General features: G+C 44.7%; 1 protein-coding gene across 1 annotated transcript; it reads right to left on the bottom strand.

The window, feature by feature from the left end:
- Positions 1-140: 140 nt before the first annotated feature.
- Positions 141-27,992, bottom strand: LOC311365324 (NXPE family member 3-like; the record flags this gene model as incomplete). The annotated part of the gene is made up of 6 exons (XM_084484837.1): positions 27,891-27,992; positions 2,374-2,555; positions 1,343-2,130; positions 1,171-1,241; positions 846-1,067; positions 141-739 (listed from the first exon to the last, which is right to left on the bottom strand). The coding sequence occupies exons 2-6, from the start codon at positions 2,521-2,523 to the stop codon at positions 141-143; spliced, it is 1,830 nt and encodes a 609-aa protein (XP_084340963.1). The 5' UTR covers positions 2,524-2,555; positions 27,891-27,992.

Genomic DNA, 27,992 nt, shown 5'->3' with positions numbered 1-27,992 from the left:
AATACTTTTTCTCTTTTAAAATTTCCCATGGGCCCCCTTCTGCCTTGGCCCTCCCCCCAAGCCTGTCCCCCTTACACCCCCAGTCCATCGGCCCTGCCTGTAGACATCCTTGAGCAAGGTGCTTAACGCCTACCTGCTCCTCAATCACATGTATCTGAATCCACTACTTCCCCCACCTTCTTTCTTTGCCATTCGTTCTTCATCTTGTCAGGACACACGTGAGACAGGATGAGATTCACCATGTTCTTGATAATGGGCGGGGGCGGGTGGATGTTGTGGGGACTATGATGGGCTAAGGTCATCTCCCAGGCATCCACAAACACAACACCCAGGTCCATGAACATGGTCCTGAGAACCTTGTCGATCTGCAGCGAGAACCAGTCGCTGCTGTGCTTGCTCGTCGTCTGGTCCATGGCCACAAAGTTGGCCGAGCGGATTATCACGAGGGTTCCGGGGCCCCGGTCCAGGAGACGTACCAGCGCCTGGCGGATGTGCCGCATGCGGCGTATGTAGACCTCAATGGGGAAGGATGTGAAGTGGGCCCAGATGCTGAAGACCACCACGGTGTCGGGGCCTCCGGCCAGGCCGTCCAGCTCATTGGCAACGTAGCGTAGCTCGCTGGTGCTGACGGGGAGGATTCTGATGGGCGGACCGTGACAGCGGTAGTTCATCAAGATGTTGTGTTTGAAGTCCACCGCCATCAAGGGTCCCACCCTCTTTGAACGGTGCAGGTTGAAATCTGATTTGAAGGAGAGACCGAAAGAACACGCACATTGGAAATTAACAATGGGACATGAATAAGAGTCAGAGCTTTGTGTGAACGGAGATAAGGTGTCAGTGCTCACCTGGTATGAAAGCGCTGAGGTACTCAAACCACTGCCTCATCGTGGAGTCTCCGTACATGTGGATCACCTTGCCAGTCAGGCACTGCGTGATGGACGAGGAGTCGTTAAACTGGCGAACAGAAGTTCCATCGAAGGACCTCCAAGTGCCTTGGTAGTAATAGCCAGAAGGGGTGTACTTGACCGGCTCTGCTTTGATGGTGCTGCTTTCTAACTGTGGTCCATCTGGGATATGAGTATGACAAGAAATGTCAAAAGAAATACATAAAACTGGGCACCACCACCACATAATCAACTTCCATAAACTGTAGCAGCAATGACTGTGTACCTATCTTCTGAGGAAGCACGTTGATCCGATCAGGTCCTGATGCATGGATGACAACTTTGATGTTTATACGGCTGTGATAAAAAAAACAAGGATAAGGAAACAAACAAGGATAAAACAAATTTTCCAAAGTTATAATCGAAATGAACGAGAAAAGTATAATACAGCACCAGACCTCTGAAAGAGCAGTGCTTCTTTGTTGGTGAAGAGGGGATTCTCATAGCCTCCCATGGCGTGGTTGATCCTGGTGTCACAGCTCAGCAGCTTAGGCTTCAAGCAGTACCAGGGCTCCCCTGTGTGGAGGTTTGTGTAGTTGCACAGTGGTTGCTGTGGGTAATCGGGCGGCAGGCACGGGATGCACGTGGTGGTCTCGGACAGCTTGCCAGAGCGGAACAGACTCTGGAAGAAGACCCGGTTTGGCCGCTGCTCCCGGAGCCGCTGCAGCACAGCCACGGCCTCACTGGAGTGCACCATGGTGATCTGCACCTGGGCCTCGCCCCCCCACAGCAGGGGAAACAGTGCTGAGTAGGAGCCATTGAGGTGATCCACTACCTGGCCCGCCACCCCGGCCCCCAGCACTGGGCAGTGCAGCCGGGCCACCAGGAAGTCCCCACCGTGGCGCTTGGGACTGCCCTGGAAGTCGTGCATCTGGACCAGAGCCTCCAGCTGGTCCCCAACATGCCACTCCCTCAGGTCCTTTGAGGGCAGGATGGTGACCAGGCTGTGAACAGGGTCGCTGGTCAGGTCGAGGGGCGCAGGGGTGGGGTGGGTGGGGAGCTTGGGCCAGGCGATGGCTTTGAGGAGGTAGTGATCCTCCAGGGCTTCGTCGGGGGTGGGCTCCGGGCCCAGGTGGCTGCAGAAGGTGTGGGTTTGGTACGGAGGGAGGGGCCTCTTCTGGGCGAAGGCGGTGCTGCTGCTGTTCTGGTGCTGAAAAAATGTTGACGCTGCGTGCCAGCCCAGGTTCTGAGGAGGACGAGAAGAGAGGTTTGGTTTAAAGTGAAGGTGACCACGTCGTTGAGATGAAGTCTTGAAAAACTAGTCAGCGTCTGCCCTCATGTTGGTCTGGACAAGCTGTGATAAATATAATAAAGGATCAGAAATAGTATTTTTGACTTAGGCCCACTGAGTTACTAGGGCATTTTCCAATGTTGTATTAAACAAAATGTTACTTTATCACACACAAACAATGACCGATGCAACACTAACCTCCAGAGTGAGAATGTTACGCAGCAGGAACATGAGACCAGAGAGTGCGAGGAGAAGGAAGATGAGAGCATATTTGGCGCGATATCGACACATGATGATCCCCTTCAGCCTTCCATGGTTAACTACCGCTTCATATTCCGCTTTCAACATTGTGGCAGTAGTAGTCCGAGGGTTTGTTAACACTTAAACATAGAGAGAGGAGAGACGGATTAAAAACACAACTTTCATAGATTATGTTGTAGAGTGGGATATCTGACCACTAGGGGGCAGTAGTCCCAGTGATTTGTACAGTAACCCACCGTTGTCTCTCCTGAGGAGTAGGCCGTATGGTCGTTATGCGGAGGAGGAGAGCCATAATAAATGAGTTTTATGAGCCAAGTCTACAGCCGTTCATTTAAAGTGATGGTTCGAAGTAAAATTCACCCTAGGGTAATTTCCACCATGACATCCATCCAAATACCCCCTCAGAAGCACTTTTAGCGATGGTCGAACATTGTTCAAGATAGGGTTATCAGCCGAATGGCCTAGTACTGGCGCTTATGGAATGGTGCACATATCTCGTAAATTACCCCACTAATAATGCCTGGAATGTTACCACACTTCTGCAGTAGGGTCTGTACTCACAAAACGAGGCATTGGAAAGTGTCATGTCACGCAAAGTGTGTTAATTCTGTTGAGCACTTTTATGTCAAGTTAAAATCACTCATGTCTAGTCTTGCCGTTCACTTCCTGTTTTATTTTGTAGCTCCCTTTTCCCTCTCGTTTCAGGTACTTGACTTCCTCCTTGTGATTGCCTCCCGGTCCCTGATTCATCTCACCTGTGTTCCCCTCCCTCATGTATAAATAGCCCTTGTTTCCCTTTGTCTAGTGTCAGTTCGTCTTGTGTCCAATGGGTATTGTCAAGCCTCAGTATTTGTTAGTTTTTGTGCACAGATACTTTCTGCATTTAATTGTGTTTTTGTAAACTCCTTAGTGAGCATCTTTTGTTATAGTTTTGTATCCTCGATGAGTGTTTTTTGTTACCCTTTTCGAGTAAAGCGTTTTGGTTAAATCATTCTGCCGTCTTTTGAGTTTTGCTTTTGAGTCCCTGTCCCTGAGTCAAGGCGTGACAGAAAGTTTGTAAGTACACCAGGAGTTTATCAAAAATAATACTTGCCTGGCTAGCTTCTACTCTCTGCTATGGAAACAGACACAGCTGTTTCCGTCAACAAAGTTCCATCATCAAACGTCAAGTATACAATTATTTCAGTTTTTAGTTTTTTCTATGGAGTGTTGAATTCACTAGCTTTTTCCTTTTTCTTGTGAGTTTTGATGAGGACTTTTACAAACTTTTCCTGAAATACGGAAGTGACGTCGACGCAGCGGAAGCGTTAGCAGCAGAGAGTAGAAGCTATCAGGCAAGTGTTATTTTTAATAAACTCTTGGTGTACTTATAAACTTTCCAATGCATCATTTTGTGAGTATAGACCCTATGTGTACTACTGTAGAAGTGTGGTAACATTCCAGGCATTATTAGTGGGGTCATTTACGAGATATGTGCACCGTTCCATAAGCGCCAGTAGGCCTACTAGGCCATTCGGCTGATACCCTATCTTGACCAATGTTCGACCATCGCTACAAATGATTCTGAGGGGTTATTTTGCTGGATGTCATGGTGGAAATGACCCTAGGGTCATTTGACCATCACTTTAATAGTTAGTAACTTTGAGTAACGTGATTATATAAGAGGTTTTGGTAATTTACAAATCAAATTTTACACAGAAGCTTATAATAGGAAATTATCAAAGGTAAATCAATGTAATTTAACACCGATTTTTGCATCTTCTTAAGCTCATGCGTGCTTCTACATGGGATGCTTTAAAGGCCAATGTGCAGGTTTTTGTTTTTTTCTTTTCTGGCAGTTTTCTAGTTGGTAATAAACATTTAAACAATTATCCATTGTATTTGATGTTGTAGGGTATCACAAAAAAGAAATATAATAAGGAAAAGTAGGTGATATTTTATATTTTTTATTTTAGCGGTTTGCTAACAGGTTAGCGATGATTCTTATTTCTCCCACAATGCATTGCATGACGTCACATGAGGTACTCCGCTTTGGGACGACAGCCGAAAGCCCGCCTTGATATCTTTGAGAGAGACGAGTAGCAGCTAGTGAGAGAGTGACAGTGTCAGATTATATAAGTAAATATATAGATAGAGATAGCCTAGATAGATATATAGATAGATAGAATAACAACATAACATGACACACGTGTGGTTTGAGAACGTTTTAGACTCAATCAATATGAGAACGTTTTAGACTCGCGAAGCTCTGTTCGTTTGTATCTTTTATTTACGTGACCATATTTTTATTTTATGTTTAAAAAAAAAAAGGAATCAGTTCTCTTCTTTTTTGGAATCAGTTCTCGTCGTTCACCTTCGGGATTCTTTCGTTCTGACCGAATGGTTCGTGAATCGCCCATGCCTAATGAACATACTCGTGCCTGCTGGCTTGAAGGGGACCATGATGGGCGCGCACCAAGCATCACCCGCATTCATTCATTCTATTAAATACTCACTCGCGGTAAAACAGTTTTCTCACGATCAAATACTCTTCAATCCTAAAAGTAATGGGCTTGTACACGATGTCTGGGTCAAGAACATATGTTCGCTGTATGGTGTTTGCAGATGCATTGATTTAAAAGTACAACTTACCGCTGTATCAGCTGTTCTTTCCCAAATCATTTAACCAATCATTTACTCTAAAACTAGATTTTGTTTTGGAAGCCTGGAATATACTTTGCTCGAATGTATTATTATTTTAACGCATGGCATAGCCTACTATACTTCATTCATGTTCATTCATGCAGCCCTATGGAAAAAAAAATGTTTCCACAATCCACACGCTATTCCACACGCTATTTCTATGCAGTTTCACACGTATGAATAATCTTTGACATCATAATATTTAACATGCAAGTGTAGTGGTGCCTGGTTGCTGCGGGGGAAGATCAGCTTTGCAAACTAGCAACGACACATGCGTCGGTGTAGAAAGTCAATTGCGCCGGGCGCAAGATAGGGCCCTTCTTCTGTTTGGCGCACATGGCTAATTTGCATACGCGCACAGGGCTGTCGGAATGGGAACTTGTCGTAGGCCTACTGGCAGCATTTCGGGGGCGCGATTACGGGCTGGCGGAGTTACATTTAAAAATCGCGTTCAAGTAAAAATAAGAAAAGCGGATTCAATTTGTGGCGCTCGTTGTTCAATCTGTGGCGCAGCGCCACACATTGGCCTATGTGTGGGAAACACTGATGCTATCTTTAGCACAAACGGATTCAGGCAGCATGCCTCAAATCCAGGATGCTCAGTTAGGCACGTTACATCTGCATCTTACATCGGGGTAAGCTCCTCGACCAGCGACCAAAACGCGCTCACCTCCCTACAACACAAGCTCTCCACCACAGTTTCCATGGGACGACACCGCCCACGCAGACACCTGCCAAACACAGCGACAAAGACACGCTTACTACTCTCTCCCTGTCCCGGTAAGCGGTACCCTGACGGTGTCAATGACAATCAATCACGAGGAAAACAAGTTAGCACTATCAAAAATAATCACACTGAAGACATGACCAGCATACTCGGCTTCGGTTACGTTTGCAAACAACATTTTCACCGGAGAAAGAGGTAAAAGCTTAGAAATAAAGCCAACGACATAATCACTGTCACTACATATAAAGAAAACGTTGACTTTCACTCGATGCTATTCACTGACAGTAAAAAATGCACTGCTGTTCATAGACTACTAGCTCCAGCGCTCCTTGCTGCGTTTCTAAATAGCTCACCAGGACACTTCACCAACTCTCCAGTCATTCTCCTCTGACCATGCATTTATTTGTCTTTGACGGCCATCGGCTCTCGGTATTTCCTCATTCGCCCTCTCACGTCTAACCGGTTCGAAATATCATAAATGTTAACTGTGGGTCTTGCCACCTCTTCCCATTGAGCCTCTTCCTCATCCCAGTTAGACGCCATAGTGCTCTAGTAGGCCTAGCAGCTTCAAGGCTGAGGCTACCTTCCACCACGACTACCTCATGTGACGTCATCGCCGAGCGCGTAAAAAAATAACCGTTACTAACCAAAAACTACAAAAACTGGACTTTAACACCATTTTGGAGACATTTCTAACTTTATACACATATCTTGAGGGCTTTGTGTACCCATTAATCGACAGTGGTGTTTAACCTGCACATTGGCCTTTAAATTTGTGCATGTTGCCGAAAATGTGCAGCATCGACCTCTAGGCTGGGTCACACCTAACGATGGGTAACAGAATACGGTTTGACCGTATTCTGATCAGTTGGCTGCATCGTCTTGTGGACAACGTAAGCCGGCAGGTTAAATTACAACGTTTGAAAAATATGGGGTCAGTACAGTCTCAATAATAATGAATGCACAGAGAAGGATTCACAAATGTATTTTGTGATTTATATGACTCTTCTCACAAATACATTTCAATGCACACACAAATGGATATCGGTATGTAAATGTAATGCCGCTCTAGTTTGTCGTCGTTCGTCTCGTTCGTTCTCTGAGACTCGACTCCCAGTTCCACCCACTAGTCACTGAGTTGCGCTGACTCGCGAGTCGACGTTCGTTCACTGACTCGAAGACTCGGTGAAGACTCGAGGATTGAGAAGTCACGAGAGTCAGCCGGGCAACATCCCGATTCTGAACATGAAGCACTCCTCAGCTAAAAGGAACTTAGTTAATGTTGTGTTGATTGATGACCGTTTGCACCATTGCACGATCGTGATTTGTTTGAGAATGAGAACGAGGGAGGAGCTGAGTCTGACCGACTCAGTGACTGAGAATCATGATTCACCGCTACTGGAAATGCGAACAAACGACTCTTCTTGGCGAACTGACCGACGCGAACCGATTAATTCAAACAAATCATGAAATCCACCACTAGCCCAGAGACCAAGGCCATGAAAACAAGCGCAATGCCTACACATAGCCACGAGAGGTCAGGATCAAGCCGGAAACCAAGTTGTAATACCTACACATAGCCACAAGGGACCAGCACCGAGCAGTATCCAAAAGGCGGGAGCTCAGCACCATGCTTAGCTAATCAGCGCACATTACAGAGGCCACGCCCACCCATTCATAAAGTCACAACACATAGTCCAAGGGGTCAGAACGCTCCAGGTAAAGCATTTTATCAAATGCCCTAATAAGTATCTCCACGCGTGCTTGTACAATTCCCCTCCTTTTGCTTCATATACATTATACCGGACCTTTAATCAAATAAAGTGAGTTAAAAGCGATCCTGACTCTGATCCCGATTTTCCAAAGAACACGGCAGCTGGATTCGTGAATGCATTTTTTTCAACAAGGAACTCTGTAGCCAATCAGATGCCTCCCTCATTTTCAGCCAATCACATGATTGGCTGAATTATTATTAATGCTACTTTAACGGCACCGACAATCCAAAAACCCAGTCGAAACTAGATGGAAAAAGTTTGTAGTTCAAACGTGAGGCAGCTTTTACTTCTTTGCCACATACAGAGTTTGTTATGTACGATCATTCAAAAACCCCACGTTATTTCCCATAGACATTTGACCAAGGGAACCGGGAGGCTCAGAGGTGGGACTTATTCTTCAGAGGTCGAGACTGCAGGCATTTGATTGGCTGAAAATGAAGGAGGCATTTGATTGGCTACAGAGAGTTCCTTGTTGAAAAAAATTGTGAATCCAGCCACGTGAGGAGTCTCAAAAATCCACATATAAATGGTAGAAAGGATGGAAAAAAATGATCAACTCTTTTGTCAGAAAGTGGCTCGAAGTCCCACGCTGCCTAAGCAGCGTAGCCTTGTATGGGAAGGGCATTGTAGAGTTGCCCATATCTAATCTGACAGAATAATATAAATGTGCTAAGGTTAGACTGGAAATGACTCTTACTCAGTCCAAGGACCCAGTGGTGAGGACGGTTGCACCCACAGTTAAAGCAGGGAGGAAATGCAAACCAAAACAAGCGGTCCAGCAAGCTCAATCGGCACTTAGGCATAGGGATATTATGGGCCATGTTCAGCATGGGCGGGGGGGCTTAGGGAGGGACGTAGTTAAACCCTCGTGGGGTAAGGCTTCTGCAGGAGAAAGGAGGAAAATGGTAGTGGAGGAAATACATAGACAGGAGGAGATTATAAGATGTACTAAGGCAGTGTCGCAGGCAAAACAAGGGCAGTGGGTGAATTGGGAGGGAGTGGAGAAGAAGATAAAGTGGAGAGATCTATGGAGCATGGAGGCTAGCGGGATCAGATTTATGATAGGTGCCACTTATGATGTGCTCCCATTATGGTAGAAAATAATGAAGGCTTAAAAGGATATCTCTGCCATATTTTTGGAATAATAGTAGAAAATAACCGGGTCAACAGATTGGGGAGGTGCCCTGTCTCTTTGTCATTCGTAACACCTCAGAGGGTCCTGGGCTGACCGGAGACCACCAGACAGGCATTCCTCTAGTCAATGATATCAGCCTATTTCTCAGTTCACTAGAATATAAGTATAAGTAAGATTAACTTTAAGTATAAAACATACAATAATATAAGATAAGTATTGTTACAGTGAAGCCAAATGTTAAACACTTGATATTACCTGGCTCTCCTTGATCAACAAATGTCTCTCATTCACGTGCTAACAAAAGACGGAAGCCCCACCTCATTTACTCATTTTTAGTGGTTCCTGAAAGAGACTGGCTCACGTCCAAGTGAGAAGAGACGTCCTCCTGCGGTTCCTCCTCCATATGTTCTTGTAATGTGTATTCTGGCAGAGTGAACTGACTGACTTCATTCAATCCATACTTTTACTAAAAGTCAGACAGTACCAGCTTTATGATTATGACAGTATATGCCACAGACAAATAAAGTGGCATTATTAACTATTACAATGCATGTCTTACTATTTAAATGAATATTGGTTTTACAGGGCTCATCTCTTAAACACATGTGATCAAGTCATGGTGATTTAAGATCAGGTTGTACCTAAACAAGGCGATGAATTGACTTTAATCAAAGATCTCACTTCATATAATTAATGTGTAATCTATAAACTTCATGTAACTACAATGTTTAATATGTAACTCTGTTTTTATGTATTTCTTGTTAAATTACTGTATTACTGAATGTATCGTGGACAGCGGAGGCGGGAAGATAGATGCTAATGGGGAACAGGACTAAGGCCTGTAGTTTAGAGCATTGTGTTTGGCCAAGGGCATGTTAGGGCTGGTCAGACAATGGGAGAATATAATGTGGAGTTTGGGAGAGTTCGCGAGTTCTTTGACAAACGACTCAGGTTTTGCCGTTACTCTGCGTAGTGACAATAAAGCCTTGATCATTCAACCCTAGTCCTTCTCGACCTCTAGTATTTTGTAGTATTGTTAGGGTGCCAAGCACAAGATGCGAAGGCAACCTATTGTAATTGTTAGTTTTATTATTATTCCGCCACGTTTGACTTACACAGCCTAAACCGCTCGCACACTTTTTATGAAACTTACTACAGCAGAGGCTGAGTCAAGATTAACCGAGAGCAAATATCCAACCCGGTATCACGCGATTTCGTGCTCATGCGCACGATCTATTGAATCGTGTCCCACAGCACGATTGTCCGACTTTTTTCGTGCTACACATAACGAAATGTAAACCAACGCATTCTGAATGGGAGCGTTTCTCCGATTTTTTCGTACTACACATAACGAAATGTAAACCAATGCATTCTGAATGGGAGCGTTTCTCCGATTTCTTTCGTGCTACACAGAACGAAATGTAAACCAATGCATTTTGAATGGAAGCCTTTTTCAGACGAGAGAGAGAGAGTGAGTGAGTGTGTGTGCAGACAGTACAGTGCACCCTCTAGTTATATACAGTATATGTCAATATTTCCGATTTTTTAAGCAGACCTCCTCAAAAACTGAAACAAACGTGCTCCACAGAACGAAATGTAAACCAATGCATTCTGAATGGGAGCGTTTCTCCGACAATTAACGTGCTTCACAAAACGAAACGAGAGAGAGAGAAAGAGAGCGAGGGAGAGGCTTCAGAAGGGGTGTGCGCAGACAGTACAGTGCTCCCTCTAGTTATATATATATATATATATATATATGTGTGTGTGTGTGTGTGTGTGTCAATATTTCAGATTTTGCAGAAGACCCCCTCAAATACTGAAACGTATTTTTCGTTCTCCAGAGAGAGAGAGAGAGAGAGAGAGAGGCTTCAGATCTGCAGATAGTACAATGCACCCTAGTTATTTTTATGCCAAAACCACAATTGCATCAAAGGGTAAATGTAGTGTATTAGGGATACAACTGATTTCCCTGCTTTTAAGAGCAGACCTCCTCAAAAACATTTCGTGCTCATGTGCACGAACGTTAATCTATTGAATCGTGTCCCAAAGCACTATTGTCTGACTTATTTCGTATTACACAGAACGAAATTCAAACCATAGCCTTTCAATTGGGATATTTTCTTCGACTATAGAAGGGGTGTGCGCAGATAGTACAGTGCACCCTCTAGCTATTAATGTGTCAAAACAACAAATGCATCAAAGGGTAAATGTAGTGTATTAGGGATACAACTGATTTCCCTGCTTTTAAGAGCAGACCTCCTCAAAAACATTTTGTGCTCATGTGCACAAACGTTAATCTATTGAATCGTGTCCCAAAGCACGATTGTCTGACTTATTTTGTATTACACAGAACGAAATTCTAACCATAGCCTTTCAATTGGGATATTTTCTTCGACTATAGAAGCTGTGTGCGCAGATAGTACAATGCACCCTCTAGCTATTTATGTGTCAAAACAACAAATGCATGAAAGGGTAAATGTAGTGTATTAGGGCTACTCTGATTTTCCCGCTTTTTACAGCAGACCTCCTCAAAAACATTCCGTGCTCATGCGCACAAAAGTTAATCTATTGAATCGTGTCCCAGAGCACGATTGTCCGACTTTTTTCGTTCTGCGCAGAACGAAATATTAACCCATGTATTTTCGATCTGAGCGTTTCTCAGAATATAAACATGTAAGGTCTATATATATATATAGGCCTATATATATATATATATATTTATTTATTTATTTATTTATATATAGCCTATATATAGGGTGACCAGATATCCCGCTTTGTGCGGGACAGTCACGCATTTCCAATTTTCCAATTTTTACAAATTGAGACGTTGTCCCGCATTGTTATTGATAGTTATTGACTCGATTTTTTTAAATGCGTGTTTTATAATCTGGCATTTATCAAATAGCTGTGTGCGGAGACAGCAGTGAGGGCTGTCTTCAGGGGGCGGGGCGGGTCGTTTGATCATGTCAATCAAACTGGGACGCGGACGCAGGTTAAGGGAACGCCCACCAACAAGATAATGAAGATAATAATAAATTATTTCCTGGCACTGGGAACGCCTCGGGATCCCCCCGTCAGAGTTGGTCAATGTGGCCCGGGAAAGTGAAGTCTGCCCCCCCCCCCCCCCCCCCAGGTTTTGAAGATGAGGATGAGGACGAGGATTGTCAATGGTCTACAGACCCAACACAGTCTCCGAGAACGTCAAATTCCGACTAATGGCAAGGGCACTTTAACACTTCATACAATTATTTAGTCATAATATTATAAGTAGACCACGTAGCTATGTAGCTTATTGTTATAACAAGATCTGTATCTGATCATTGACCATTGACATAGGCCTACATATTTCTATATGTATTTATTTATTTATTATATAGGCCCTACGGAGACCACCAGACCTCCTCGAAGCAACGAAAATGGTTTATTAACACGCTGTGGGTCTTGCCACCTCTTCCCATTGAGCCTCTTCCTCATCCCAGTTAGACGCCATAGTGCTCTAGTAGCAGCTACAAGGCTGAGGCTACCTTCCACCACGACTACCTGATGTGACGTCATCGCGAGCGCGTAAAAAAATTACCGTTACTAACCAAAAACTACAAAAACTGGACTTTAACACCATTTTGGAGACATTTCTAACTTTATATACATATCTTGAGTGCTTTATGTACCCATTAATCGACAGTGGTGTTTAACCTGCACATTGGCCTTTAACATTTACAATACACTTCATTATCACAACGCAACATTGTAAAATAATGTTGATAAACTATATGATATAAACGAAAATCAGATAAACCTCACCTTAGTGCCTATAATAAAAGCAGTTATGGTCTGTCCATCATATCACAAAGGTTAAATTAAATGGCATGAAGTACAAATATGGCACAAAGGAGGTTGAGAGTAAAAATTAAAAAAAATAGGGGTGCCGTGGATGGAGAGAAATATGTTTAGGGGTGCCGTGAGCCAGAAAAGTTTGGGAACCACTGCTCTAGACACATGGCATTTACACATTTTAATTGTAAAGGTGTGTTCACACCGCACTTCGCCCCGCGACACGTTTCAATGTTAAGTGAACGTGGAGACGCGAATCGGGCGAATTTTTTTTTCGCCGATACGCGCGACAAGATTTGATTGACAGCGCGAAATTTTTCCTCGTGAACGGCGAGCGCGTTCACGTGGATTCGCGCCGCGAATAATTCGCCCCGCGAATAAAGTTAAAATATTTCAACTTCTTCGCGGCATTCGCGTTGAAACAGCCAATCAGCGTTCACTCCCTGTGGGTAACGTGGGTGAAGTAACGTAAAACAGCCAATCAGCGTTCACTCCCTGGGTGACGTCACGTAACAGCCAATCAGTTCACTCCCTGGGTGAAGTAACGTAAAACAGCCAATCACCGTTCAACCGTTCAGTGAACCGCAGCTTGGAGGAGAAAGTGATTGTTGCCGTTTGCGACTCCCGCTCTATATCTACATATAATATATAAATATCTATATCATATAATATATACGATATATATAATATCACGGCACAAAGCGGTGTGCGCCTCCGGATTATATTATTAACCCATAAACGACGGGCTCTCCCTCTTCCACAACAGGTACAGACACACATCTCGGCCATGGTTGATGAGAATGGCATGAATGACCGTTGTCAGGCAAAAAAAAAATTCGCCCCGCGAATGCACACAAAAATGCACAGCGACAGATTATGATTTGTCGCGCGGCAACATTCGCCTATTCGCGCGAATAGGCGAAATGGGACAAAGTGCGGTGTGAACACACAGTTAGACCTCCTCTCAGGGGGCCTACGAGACCTCTCAGCCTCAGGGCCTACTGGCAGGTAAAGGCAGGCCTGACTATGATACAAACGAAAATCAGATAAACCTCACCTTAGTGCCTATAATAAAAGCAGTTATCACTGCATGAAAAGCGGGATTCCCGTCAAAAAGCAGCACCGGAAATTGTCACAGAAGTTCAGGTTTCGTCCCCCATGGCCCCCCTCCCCCTAATTGTAGGGGAAGCTTTAACATGTAAATGCAGATTCTGTGAGCTATACACATGCAAATGAGCTATACAAAGGTATTAACTTCACTTTAAGAAAATCTCTGGTATAAATAGATTAGGCTCAGTATAGCCTAATTATACTCTTAAATTTTAACTTGAATTGATTTATTTAATGAAAGTATGCTAGATTAATTACTGAATACACTACAGTTCATAAGTTTAAGTCACCTGCTCATTTCAGCATTAAACTCCATTATAACCAGAATCACAATCATGCATCAACATTTTAAAGTTTTTTTTTGTTGTTATATTTGCAACATTACAAAAAACATAACAAATTATAATGACATATATCCCATCTTAAAATATTGCTTTCAGAAACTCAAAAACAGATTTGCACTGTGAGAAATGTAAAATGTAAATTACATTATATGAGAATGATGGAAACATCCACATCAATATCTTTAAGACATGTACAGCTTTGCAAAAAAACATGTGAAGGCCATGCATAGGCTACATATTTTCTTCTCTATTACTCACAACATAGGTTTAAAAACGATTAATTGATCCCAATTCAGAACACTGCTTTCAGTAACTAATTTAAACATATTTGCACTGGGAGGAAATGCCCAAAACGGAATAAAGTGCAAAACAAATTGGTAGTAATGATTACGCTGCCTCATTGTAGCGCATTGCAAGTGTGCCAATGATTATGCGTCCACGTGCCATGGTGGCACGCGTGCCTAGGGTTGCCGACCCCTGATGAACATTATGAATGCACAGAAATTAGTCAAGATGTGCTCAACAACTATGGGAACATTTTAGTGTTCCATGCAAACCATTTCCAATGTCTAATTAAAAAGTGATTGAGAGAATCCCAAGTGTGCAAAATTCTGTGTGAACACAATAAAAGTTGGCAGTTTTAAAGAGCCTAAAATATAAACCACAATGCTTTGTTTACTCTTTCATGGTTTAGCACACAACTAAGTGTGATTATAAGCTTTGTTTGAGAAATGTTTACATTTTTAGACATTTTAAAGAATTAAACTTCTGTAATGATGACTGCATATTGCACACTTGGTATTCATTCTCTAAAATCACCTTGAATTAGACAATCAAAGCCAAACACTCTCAAATCCATCCCATATGTGTTCAGGACATCTTGACTTATATTTGTACAATAATAATGACCGTAGAGCATTCCAGTTGATTATTTCATGAAGCTGATATATAATGGAATTCAATGCAGAAATGAACCGGTGACCCCAAACTTTTGGACAGTAGTGTATGTCATTAGCAATGGCCAATGTTATGTTAAAAAGACACACAAAACAATTCATTTCAACAATTAGTTTTAATCAGGCTTTGCCACAAAGGTCCCTTTGTCCAATCACGTGCGAGGACATGGCCAAGAGTACTTTTAAAACGAGTTCTTGTACTCTCACGTTTCATGTGGTTTTGACTTTTGATCTCTAGCTGCTACTATGACTAGTCGCCGTCTTTTTTACGGATTATCTCCTGGAACTCCTCAGCATGGAAACCCGCGACGCGAACCCTTAGTGCTACCGCCAGTCCGCAGAACACAGAGAAGCGGCTGTTGAACGCAATCTCGGGCCTGTCTCGGCAGCTCAATGACGGCTTTCAACAGATGTCTGCTGAATTAAAAATAACGCAATCAAGGATGCAGTCCATGGAGGATCGGATGGCAGCATTTTGGAGAAAAGGGTCTGTACGGAAGACTCCAGCACTACCGCTAACTCTAAGAAGAGAAGGCGGGTACACAGTCCGAAGATCGCGGTAAGATTATGTTCAGTGATTGCTAGCTACCTAGCTAGCTCTGCTAAAAGTAGCCTTAAAGTAAAGCGTTTTTTAAGTAGCCTGCCTAGCCCAAACAGCTAAAAGTAGCCTTGTAAAATAACCCATGAGCAGAACCAGTGTAAGTTGCTTTATTAAAGTGTTTTTTTTTGTCTTGTGATTTACAGGAAGCTGTGCGTCGACTTCATAACGCCGAGACAAATCATATGCCCTACGACCCAGAGCAAGGGTAAGATTTAAACAATAATGCTTTCATTCTGCTGTACTGATTTAGATACGTGAAAGGGGAATTCCGGTGGTAAATGGGATTTAGATACGTTAAAAATGACCATAGTCTACGGTAAAGTCGTGGCCTATCCTGACCGTAGCGTTCCGAGCTCAGCAGAAGGTCGCTTTAACATGGCGCCAGAATGTTTGGAATGTTTGTTGACGGAGGGAGGACAGTGCGCTTGTCCTACATGGGGAAAGATGATAGGAGTTTGCTTATGTGGCAGGTTGAACACCTCTGGCCGTTCTCGGGGTGTGATTGGCCGAGCCATCCTGATTAAGGTGGGGGGGCGGACTTTATTCTAATATAAGGTCGGTGGACGTCATCGGAAGCGATATGTCCTGCCCGGTTTTGGCTTCCAGGGCGTCCATGGCTCGGTGGCGTTGGGGGTGGTTACTTTGCATGGTTGTCAACTGGAACCTGCAAGTAGGTGCTGGCTCGGGATCATCTGGAGGTAGGCTGCTATTAATTCACCACTCTTGTCAGTCAGCGTTTGTGAACTAAGGACTAACTCTTCTCCGGTTGTGCCGTTAGCCGTGGAGGAGCTGTAACTCCGCTCACCAGACCAACTGTTCCGGAGAGGCATTCATCGGTCCACGGGCTGAAGTGGATCGTGGCCAATTGCCCTCATGCCACTGAAGGGCTGCTGTTCTGTTTCATTATAAGGATTCGGGCTCGAACGCATAACAACCTGTATATGCAGATTATTATTCCTTTTATTTCTTTTGTGTGCAATCTGTATGTAATAGTGTGCTGTCCAGCTTCCTCGCCTGCCCTGCATGCTGTTCATGCTCATTTGTTTGTGTGGGTGTGGTGGTGCAGTGTCGTGCGGCCGCTGGCTCCGTCTACCTTGCATGCGCAAATGATTGTTTTCTTTATTTGTTTTCTTTTGTTTTATAGGCGGCTACGCATCCTCCCTGCATGCTGCTTCACTATTTTGTTTGTTTTGTTTGTCGTTTCTTGCCAATCGACTGTGTGGGTGGTCCAGTCCGCCGGATTATTGTATATTGACGTATCCGGTATTGATAATAAATTGTATATGTTTGAACTCACGTCTCTAGTCCGGATTGTACGAACTTGTATTGCCTGTTTTCTGTAGTGTCTCAGGGGGGCGGTAGCACATGTAAGTGAGCACAGTTCTGTTCCTAGGGCATCCCCCTCCCCTAGGTGGCGTTGTCGACACCAACAAAGTCTTGCCACGGTCACAATTGGCGTTGACGGCAGGATTACACTCCTTAAAGGCTGAGACTTGAGTTCTTTCATATTTTTTTTTATTTTTGATTGTGTTGTTGTGCAGATTTATTATATATATAATTTTTTTTCTCTTCTTAAAATTGTTTTTGTTTTTTTGTTTACTCAGGTTGAACTTGAAATTCTGGAGGTGAGTCTTGTTTCTTTGTGGTGTCAACAGAACAGCAGCCCGTGTTCCAAGGGCCCAGAAATTCTCTCTGAGGTAGGGTTTTGTCCATTCTCAGTCATAAGCCATTATTCCACTGCTTACCATGGAAGACTTACATGAGTTGCGAGGCATAATTTCCCGGTTAGAAGCAGATAACGAGCGCCTTCGTCAAGAGCAGCCTCCCCCTGATCCTGGAGCAGCACCCGAGCTGTTGCCTATGCCGTCCACTGTCACAGAGAGGCTAGTGGTTGTTCCTCGAGATAGAAAATGCCCCGTGTTCAAGGGTAGGACTGGTATTGACATAAAAGAGTGGATAGAGGAGTTGCAGGCTTGCATGCGCGTTCGTCGTCTGTCTTTGGCTGAACAGGCCTTCTTTATTTTTGATCATTTAGAAGGAGAGGCGAAGGACGAAATTAAGTATCGTCCTAGCACAGAAAGAGCAGACCCTGTTAAGGTCTTGGACATTCTAAAGGAGTTGTATGGTTGTAGTCAGTCCTATTTGACCCTGCAGCAAGCCTTTTTTTCTAGACAGCAGCAGGAAGGTGAGACGTTGCAAGAGTTTTCCCTAGCTCTGATGGCTTTGATGGATCGGGTCCAACAGCGTGCCCCCAGTGGCGGCGTACCTAATGCCGAAGTACTTCTTCGTGATCAATTTATTGAGCATGTCTTGGACGGTGCTCTTCGTAGAGAGCTGAAACAGTTAACCCGTCGTGAGCCACGGGCCACCCTGCTGGAAGTGCGCAAGGAAGCAATTAGATGGGAACAGGAGGGATACCCGGGGGGTGCTAGGGCACGTAGCTTCTCCCTTCCAACGGCCTATGGCATACAGTATGGTGTGCATGGCTGTCCTCGACCAGGCTCCCCAGTACTTCCACCTGGGGGTGAGTTGGGGGAGTTGAAAGAGCTATTAAGGCAACAACAGGAACAGCTTAACCAGCTTACTCAGACGGTGGCCTCCCTCCGACACCCCTCCTTCCCTAGTAGGCAACACCCCTCATTCCCTAGTAGGCCCCAACGCTCGGGTCCCGTAATATGTAGAAGATGCCAACAGCCAGGTCATTTTGCCAGTGACTGTGACGGGGAACGAGTCCCCTTTTGCCCTCGTGCAAATTCCACCTCTGGTCGGCCCCCCAGTCAAGTGAGCGCAGCCCATTCTTCCCAGCAGCCGGGAAACTGAAGCCCACTGAGCTGCTGAACCACAGCTCAGTTGGGGCATTTACTGGTTCACGGGGTGGTGAGGTGCCTAAACTTATGTCACATTGTCCAAATATTGATGTCTCGATTGGTGGAGTCACTGTTCCTTGTCTAATAGATACCGGCTCCATGGTATCCACTGTAACAGAAGATTTCTTTTCACGCCAATTTGAACCGTGGGGCCAGGAACGGCTCCAGTCATGTCATTGGCTTCAGCTTAAGGCGGCGAATGGCCTGGCCATTCCGTATATTGGCTACTTAGAATTGGAGGTCGTTCTGTGTGGTAAGATAATGACTCACTGTGGTATTCTGGTAGTCAAGGATCCTGCTGGAAGTCCACCTGCTGTCCCTGGGGTACTTGGTATGAACGTGATTAGCCGTTGTTACCACGAACTTTTTGGGGCACATGGCCCCTCTCTGTTTGATGCTCCATCGGTGTCACAAGCTCCAGGTCCCGTCATTGAGGCATTACAGCGGTGCCATCGGTCGGCCGTGAAGGCTCCGATCAGGCATTTTCCCGTGGCCCGGCTCCGAGGTCCACGGGCTGTTCGAATAGCCGGGGGAACTATGAAATTTGTTGCCAGTACCTGTTCAGAGGAGCTTTCAGGTCAGACTGCATTTTTTGAGCCTCCTGATTCAGGGCTGCCAGCAGGGTTACTGGCGTCCCCCTGCTTGGTCCAGGTCCTCAGGGGCACAGCCTATGTCCCAATGGTCAACGTAGGGTTAACTGAAGTCCTCCTCTACCCCCGTGCTACTCTAGGTTCCATAAGTAGTGCAGAAGTCGTAAGCCTACCTGCTAGTGTGGCAGAGATCAGGCCCACCACCGCCACTATGTCCTCCCAGGTAGCCTCCAGCACCACACCGGATCGGATTGACGCCATTGACCTGTCCGCCTTATCTGAACAAGAACAGACTGTGGCAAGGAGTCTGTTACACAGATATAGCACTGTTTTCTCAGCTCATGAGGGTGATTTGGGTTGCACCAATCTAATATCCCATGACATCCCACTCCTTGACGAAGTACCCGTGCGGCAAAGGCACCGGCGTATCCCACCCTCGGATTACGAGGGGGTAAAAGCTCACATCAATCAGCTTCTGGAGTCGCAGGTAGTGAGGGAGAGTTGTAGCCCTTATGCGTCACCTATTGTTCTGGCTAAAAAGAAGGATGGGAGCCTTCGCATGTGCGTGGACTACCGCCTTCTGAATGCTAAGACCCGCAAGGACTCCTTTCCCCTACCCCGTATTGAGGAGAGCTTAGATGCACTCGCAGGGGCCCAGTGGTTCTCTACAATGGACCTCGCTAGTGGTTACAATCAAGTCCCAGTTTCTGAAGCGGATATACCCAAAACAGCTTTCTGCACACCGTTTGGGCTATTCGAATGGAACAGGATGCCCTTCGGGCTATGTAACGCTCTGGCCGCAGCAATAAGAACGCTGATGCCCTGTCAAGGCAGTACCTGTCCAGTGCGAACTTGGGTGGGTCGGCTCTCCCTGGAACTTCGGTCCCAGTTTGCCTGCAGCAGGCTTCTGCACCAAACCCTGTGGTGATGGCAACACAGTCAATAATATCGGTCCTCCCAGGTCATTCCCCCCCTGACATCCGCGCCATGCAGGCAGACGATCCTTGTTTGAAAGAAGTGTTGGCCTTCTGGGTAAGACGGGCGCCACCTTCCACCGAGGAGCGGCATTGTGTCTCTAAACCAGCTTTGGGGTTCCTGCGCCACTGGGATCGATTGGTGGAAAGGGAAGGGGTATTACATCGTCGGGTTTTCCGTCCCGATGGGGGTGAGGAGACGTTACAGCTCCTCCTGCCCGCAGCCCTCAGACAAGAAGTCCTGAAACTGCTGCATCAGGACCATGGCCACCAGGGGGAGGAGCGTACCACTGAGCTCGTACGCCGCCGCTGTTTTTGGCCTGGTCTGTATGCAGATGTCAAACAGTGGTGTCAAGAATGCGACCGTTGTCAAATCGCCAAAGACCCTGCACCAGTTCCCCATAGCTTTATGGGCTATTTGCTGGCATCTAGGCCCAATGAGATTGTGGCTATTGATTTCACCCAGTTGGAGCCAGCACAGAATGGGGTTGAAAATGTACTGGTTATAACGGATGTATTTAGCAAATACACACAGGCTATCCCTACAAGGGACCAGCGAGCGGCCACAGTTGCCCGGGTGCTTTTGAATGAGTGGTTTTACAGGTTTGGTGTCCCTGGCCGTATTCATTCGGATCAAGGCAGGTGCTTTGAAAGCAACCTGATCCAGCAGCTCTGCTCCCTATATGGCGTGGTGAAGTCTCGCACTACACCATATCATCCAGCTGGTAATGGGCAGTGCGAGCGGTTTAATAGGACCCTGCACAATCTCTTACGTACTTTACCAGTAACACGAAAACGAGACTGGACTTGCTGCCTCCCGCAGGTCGTTTACTGTTACAACACCACTCCTCATCAAGCCACGGGAGAATCCCCATTTTTCTTAATGTTCGGCCGAGAACCCACGCTCCCAATAGACTTCCTTTTGGGACGTGTTCAGGAACCAGTACCGGGAAGTGTGCAGGACTGGGTTGTGGAGCACCAAACACGGCTCAGGTTGGCTTTCGAGGGGGCACAACAGCGCTTAGTAGCAGCTGCTGGTCGCCGGAAAGAGCGACATGACCAAAGGGTTCATGAGGCACCTCTGCAGGTGGGCCAGTTGGTATACCTTCGGGACCACAGTGCTAGAGGGCGGCACAAGATCCAGGATCTTTGGAGTCCAGTGGTTTATCAGGTGCTTACAGCACCTATGGGACAGGGGTCTGTGCACACCATCGCACCAGTAGACAACTTGCACAAGACAAGGAATGTTCACCGTGATATGTTAAAGGGCCAGGTCACCCCAAGCTCCACTGTGCAACCACCTCAGGTCCCAACCCAATCCACCTCGGCCATCGCGGCTGATGATCCTCCTGGGGGAGAGGACTTATGGCTCATGGTCTCTTGCCCCGCCCCAGTCCAGTCTTGTTCTGGCCCCTCAGTTCCCTCAGGGCCCTTCGAGCCAACACCACTACAGAACCTGCCAGTTTTGGAACATGGCTCAGTTCAGTATGGTAGTCCACCTCGGACAGCGCTTGACGTCTCCGGTGAAACACTGAGTTTTTCTTTGCCGGTCCGGCGGCAGACGGGGCGTTCCACGGCCGGTCAGCATTCCAACGTTTACCATCTTCCAAGGCCAGCTGCGAAAGGTCCTGAAGGTTAGGTAACTTGATTATGCAGGGGTAGCACTAGCCAGCTCGTGAGACGGTGGTGTTCAAGTTGGTTGAAATCCTGTCTCACAGGTAGTCGTCGGGGCGACGACTAAAAGAAAGGGGGGGTAGAATGTGGCAGGTTGAACACCTCTGGCCGTTCTCGGGGTGTGATTGGCCGAGCCATCCTGATTAAGGTGGGGGGGGCGGACTTTATTCTAATATAAGGTCGGTGGACGTCATCGGAAGCGATATGTCCTGCCCGGTTTTGGCTTCCGGGGCGTCCATGGCTCGGTGGCATTGGGGGTGGTTACTTTGCATGGTTGTCAACTGGAACCTGCAAGTAGGTGCTGGCTCGGGATCATCTGGAGGTAGGCTGCTATTAATTCACCACTCTTGTCAGTCAGCGTTTGTGAACTAAGGACTAACTCTTCTCCGGTTGTGCCGTTAGCCGTGGAGGAGCTGTAACTCCGCTCACCAGACCAACTGTTCCGGAGAGGCATTCATCGGTCCACGGGCTGAAGTGGATCGTGGCCAATTGCCCTCATGCCACTGAAGGGCTGCTGTTCTGTTTCATTATAAGGATTCGGGCTCGAACGCATAACAACCTGTATATGCAGATTATTATTCCTTTTATTTCTTTTGTGTGCAATCTGTATGTAATAGTGTGCTGTCCAGCTTCCTCGCCTGCCCTGCATGCTGTTCATGCTCATTTGTTTGTGTGGGTGTGGTGGTGCAGTGTCGTGCGGCCGCTGGCTCCGTCTACCTTGCATGCGCAAATGATTGTTTTCTTTATTTGTTTTCTTTTGTTTTATAGGCGGCTACGCATCCTCCCTGCATGCTGCTTCACTATTTTGTTTGTTTTGTTTGTCGTTTCTTGCCAATCGACTGTGTGGGTGGTCCAGTCCGCCGGATTATTGTATATTGACGTATCCGGTATTGATAATAAATTGTATATGTTTGAACTCACGTCTCTAGTCCGGATTGTACGAACTTGTATTGCCTGTTTTCTGTAGTGTCTCAGGGGGGCGGTAGCACATGTAAGTGAGCACAGTTCTGTTCCTAGGGCATCCCCCTCCCCTAGGTGGCGTTGTCGACACCAACAAAGTCTTGCCACGGTCACACTTAAATGGTGGAGTATGCATCTGATCCTGAATACGTTGACTTTGAGATTCACTTTCATCGATAGACTTATCGGATGGGTCTTGAATTAAAAAATGCGGCGCCATTGTATGTTGCCATTTCCTCGTTTAAAATGTTAAGAACCTTATTACACCTTATTACACCCTAGCCTTGTAGATGGGTTAAAATAAGCGATTTATGTGCCGTATGAGTGATGATTAGTCAGGGGTATTTTATTCAGATGCCGACCTTAACCGTTCATTTTGTTTTTGCAGACTGTCCTCTCCTCATAACGAGTCTGTGACTACACATTTGCTCAGAGCGTTGTCTGCATGTTCAGATTTACAACATGCTGATTCTGACGACATTGTGTGTAAGTAACTTACTGCAGAACTGTTTTCTCCTTCCTTGTTCAATTTTTACTGTGACTTAAGGTTTTTTCTATTCATTCCACTCTCTTAATTGTTTCCCAGCTGCCTGCAAGACATATTATGAGACGGTACGCAGGACTTACAGATACAGGCAACCAGACCTTGCAGTACATGTGGAAGCTGTAAAGAGTTCAGCTCGGAGTCGATCGAGAAGAAAGAGGGTAAGACTAGATAAGATCTGTTTTTGGTCAATGTGAGCAGGGTTTAAAATTAGCACTGGCCGAATGCGGGTAAAAATCTGAATTGGAAAGTACAATAAATCAGCTACCAGCCAGTGGCTCACTGTTAACTTTCAACAGTTAGTGATGTCACAAGATAGACTAGAAGGTGTTGCTGTTGCTATAGCTATGAGTTAACCATTACATTGCACCATCATTGTTTTTTCTACCCTGTATGAGTATTTCTCAGGTGCATTAATAGATGTGTTTTGTCCATACGCATTGCATCGTGCAGTACTGATTGTCTTTATTTTATTGTTTTACAGCTGCTGGAAGCAAGACAGTGTTTTTAGCTGAGGATGAGAGAGACCTTTGGGAGAGCGCCACCATAGATATGATGTCGGAAGAGGAAGATGGCATCGTTGGCGGGGTGTCGGGATGGATAGTACGGACTCCGTCCAACCGCAGCAAGGAGCTCGCCGAGCTCTGTGCAAAATTGCTGGTTTTTTTACCTCACTAATTACAATGTCTACTGACCATGTTAGCCCTCATGCAATGCCTCTCCCTCCCTCCAACAGCCTGGACTAAATCCACTTTAAACTCTAGTATTGCATGTAATTGACTGTTATTTTTTTTCTTCCAATGTTTACATTGTACATTCTGCACTTTATTGGCCATATTTATTTATCCATTGTCGATATCTTCAATCCATCTCTACGCTGCCACAGGCCTCCCCTAATAGGTAAACATAACTACTCTAGTTAACCCATATTTATCCCATCTAATGGTCTGGGGCCGTATTCACAAAGAATCTTAGGGCTAAAAGTAGGTCATAAGTGGCGAATTTAGGAGTAACTCCTAAAAATAATGGGCGTGTTAGTCTTAAATTTAGGACTCCTAACTTTTTTCACTAAGAGCAATTCACAAAGTATTTTAGGCCTAAAAGTAGCACCTAAGTCTAGGAGAGCTTAAAAGTCCTCGAGAGGACTCCTAACTCAGTAAGACCTATTCACAAAGAATCGGAAAATGGCTGCGAGACGAAATGTCTCTGTGAATTGACTGTGAATTGATAAGGCGATATAGGCAAAATTGTGAGGGTATCAAACTTTTTGTGGAATTAGTGAATAACACTCCGATATTTAGCAACAGGGAAACTGTAACTTTGCAATGACGTCGATTTAGGAATATCGCAAAAATCAGTTAAAACACACGGGGGAAATGTTACAAATGTAGGCCTACCTTTAATCATCCTTAATTATTTAATATATAAATATAAACCCATCATTATTTGTCTCATGTATTAATAGTAGCCTAATACAACACTTTAATCATCATTATTTATTTCAAATAAAAATAAATTGTTTGAAGTAAAAAATAATAGGCCTATAACTACTCTACTCTAACTACACTTATGATTACTATCTAATTTATTGTCTTCTCCTTCATTCATCATGATGGGAGGACTTGAACGGTGGTATGGGCTGATATTTAAAGTGTTTAGTGACGTAGCCACGGGTGTGCCTGGGACACCCAAGCGTGGTCCTGGCACACCTAAATATTTTCAGAATTAATTCATTACAACGATTTCTTTCAATTTAAAGCAAAATGTGACAGAGAGCGCGGTGAGCGCTCTCTGTGCGCGTTGCACTAGGACTGCGTAGTGACCGGTCTAGGTCCACGCATTCGCTACCACAGAAGCGGGGCTGTGAAGGAAACCCCCCTATTGGATTTTGCGATTATATCCATACATTTCATTCCCCCATGTACAGCGTGGAGTGATTTAGTGGAGAGCCAGGGCTGCTTTCAGGATGGTCGTATCGATCGCTCCGGACCCTGGCTTCCACTGGACACTTGCAGCAGTTATTCTAACAGCGTTCCGGTAGCGTTCCGTCACCGTGAACTTGAGGCCACCCAAACTCTCACAGGCGCACCTTAATTACAATCTCTGGCTACGCCCAAACTTTAAGTGCTGGAAATATGCTCATTGGATAATAGTTTGCAGGGTGCTTTTAATTACTTCCTTGATATAATGCAATTTACGTATTTTTATTGTTTGCTTTTTGGCTCTCTTTTTAACGTGTATACAACGTCATTATCGTGGTCTGCACAAACTTGTCATCGTGCGTGTATTCTACTAACTGCACTGTCCATAACTGTTTGATAGGATTTCATTTGTAGCCTAGGCTATTTCCGTATTTTTCGTTGATTTAGTTGGCTCGTTTGTGGGAAGTTGTGAATGAGTTTCACGGAGACCGTCGGCACTCAACAGCCAATCACCGTACTGACCGCTTCAAAACTCGTTCACGAGAACCGACGTTAGGGGGCGTTACTCTTAGTTCACTCTTAGTGATTTATCCTTAGTATGAGTAGGTCTCAGCGGCTTTGTGAATAACTTTTAAGAAAAAACTCCTACGTAAAATGTTTTTGCGCGAGTTAGGAGCACTCCTAGCGGTAAGATAAAAAGCTTTGTGAATACGGCCCCAGGTCTCCTAACTCATACTTGCACTGTCTTGCCTTACCTTTTGCACCTTAACACACACTGGTTTACAATACATCTGTGCTGCTACCCATTTTTAGTTTTTAGTATTTAATGCTGGTCTACTGACTTAAAATTGCACTGTCTTGCCTTACTTATTTGCACCTCACCAAATCATACCAGATCTCTCATGTACCACAGGGTTAGTCCCTGCCCTGTCACCCTTATCATACTGCCTCAGCACATTAACGTGGAACTTGTTTGTCTGTTATCTGTTACTTAGTATCTTTCTCTTAGTTTCTTAATCCTCATTGTCTAGTGTGTAGTATCGTTATTCTTAATTGTTGATTGTATTCCAGAAACTTCCTTTCTGCAATCCTGTTTGTTGTATGTGTATGTTGTATCTGTCTCTAAGCTACTTGGACCCTGAATTTCCCCTAGGGATAAAGTTTATATCTTTCTATGAATAAACATGTTCCTGGCAAATATTCTGTTTTTTTATGGTCCTAATACTGTAGTCCAAAGGATAACAACAAAACAGTTGGGCTAGGTGTCTCGTGTTTTTCACCTTTGGTTGGCAGCTTAGTAGCCAGCGTGCTTATAAGGTTGGTTTGGACAAGGGCTTCTAAATATGTGTTTTCCTTGGATTTTGGCACAAGGGATTATAACATCTGATCCTGTGTATTAATGAAAAACAGACCAGTTCACACACAAATGCAAACAAGTTCACAAATGAAAAGCGTCTTGTAAATTCAAGTTTAACAGTTTGTACATAAATGTAACAACATTCAAATACATTTTTGATGAAAATTGCAAATGTTTTTTAAATTCATATATTTATGGATTTATATTACATTTATTTAAAACAAGACACATTTGTGTGTGGATCAGAAATGTGTTTGTGAAACTTATTTTTGTTTATGGATTTATTTTACATTTATACATACGATATCCATTTGTGTGTGCATTGAAATGTATTTGTGAGAAGAGAGTCATTTATATATAAATCACAAAATACATTTGTGAATCCTTCTCTGTGCATTCATTATTAATGAGACTGTACTGACCCCATAAAAATGCTGCTCTTTTGTTTTAGTCAAAAACATCAGGGCCTATTTGCGGAACTTCCGTTCATATCCATATCCTACCATTCTATTGTAACGACCCTACCGGTAACTTAAGAATGTCCAGTCGCAAGTTCTTGTTAACCGTTTATTCTCTCAACCTGGTCACCGTAACCCGAAAAACCAATACACACACAAAACCACCGGTTCACCGGCACACACCCACAAGCACATGGAACCGGCACAACAAAGTAACACAATGCAAACACATAACACAAAACACACAAACTCCCAAAGAGTCTCAGGGTCGCTACAGTATAATCAGATGAGATTACTCTGCTTCGTTATAAACAGTTCCTCGAGACGAGGACATTGTAAAGTTCAGGTTGGGAATCGTTTGAATATTGAGACATTGAACAGATCTCTGTGAGCTCGTTCTTTCATTTTCCAGTAGCATTGACAAATTCATAATTCATAATCAATTCATAATCATAATAATGACCGCAATTCGGCACAGTATTCAACTAAGATATTTTAATTGCCAAGTATTGGACTTGTTGTGTGATCCAAGTGTTTCTATTAAAGCACTATAACTCTCGCTCCCTCAGACAAGACATTGGATTTCATTCACTGGTAAAACTAAACTCCTAAACAAACTCCCGAGTTAGAGGCTAGACCCAAACCCGAGCTCTGTCCAATATCTCCTTTAGAGATCTTATTTAATCTTACTAGGTATCATTCTTCTCCAATGGTCGGGTTAAGAGCCCTTTACCTCCCTAGGACTCTTTCGTAGTATAACTATTTTGCGCACCATTTCACCCAAATAGTAAAGATTAGGTATATTTCTTATTTATAGCTTTTTGGGGGGTATATCTTTAGCAAGGGTGGTTAAGCACAGGAGGAACCAGAAATGTCTTTAGTCCAAGTCCTTTTGAGACTGGATGTATTTTTATTTCAATAACAGTATAAAATAAAAAAGTGGTTACCTTACAGAAGTTTCAACATTGGGATCAACAAAGCTGCCAACACACGCCAACTCTCACACGCCACACATCCAATTTCTCACTGCAAAAAAAAGCAGAGACGCG

This window comes from Micromesistius poutassou, assembly GCF_964030765.1.
Source record: "Micromesistius poutassou genome assembly, chromosome: 20".
Taxonomy (NCBI): Eukaryota; Metazoa; Chordata; class Actinopteri; order Gadiformes; family Gadidae; genus Micromesistius; species Micromesistius poutassou.
Note: the sequence above shows the minus strand (reverse complement) of the source record. Positions and strands in the feature narration are given on the sequence as shown.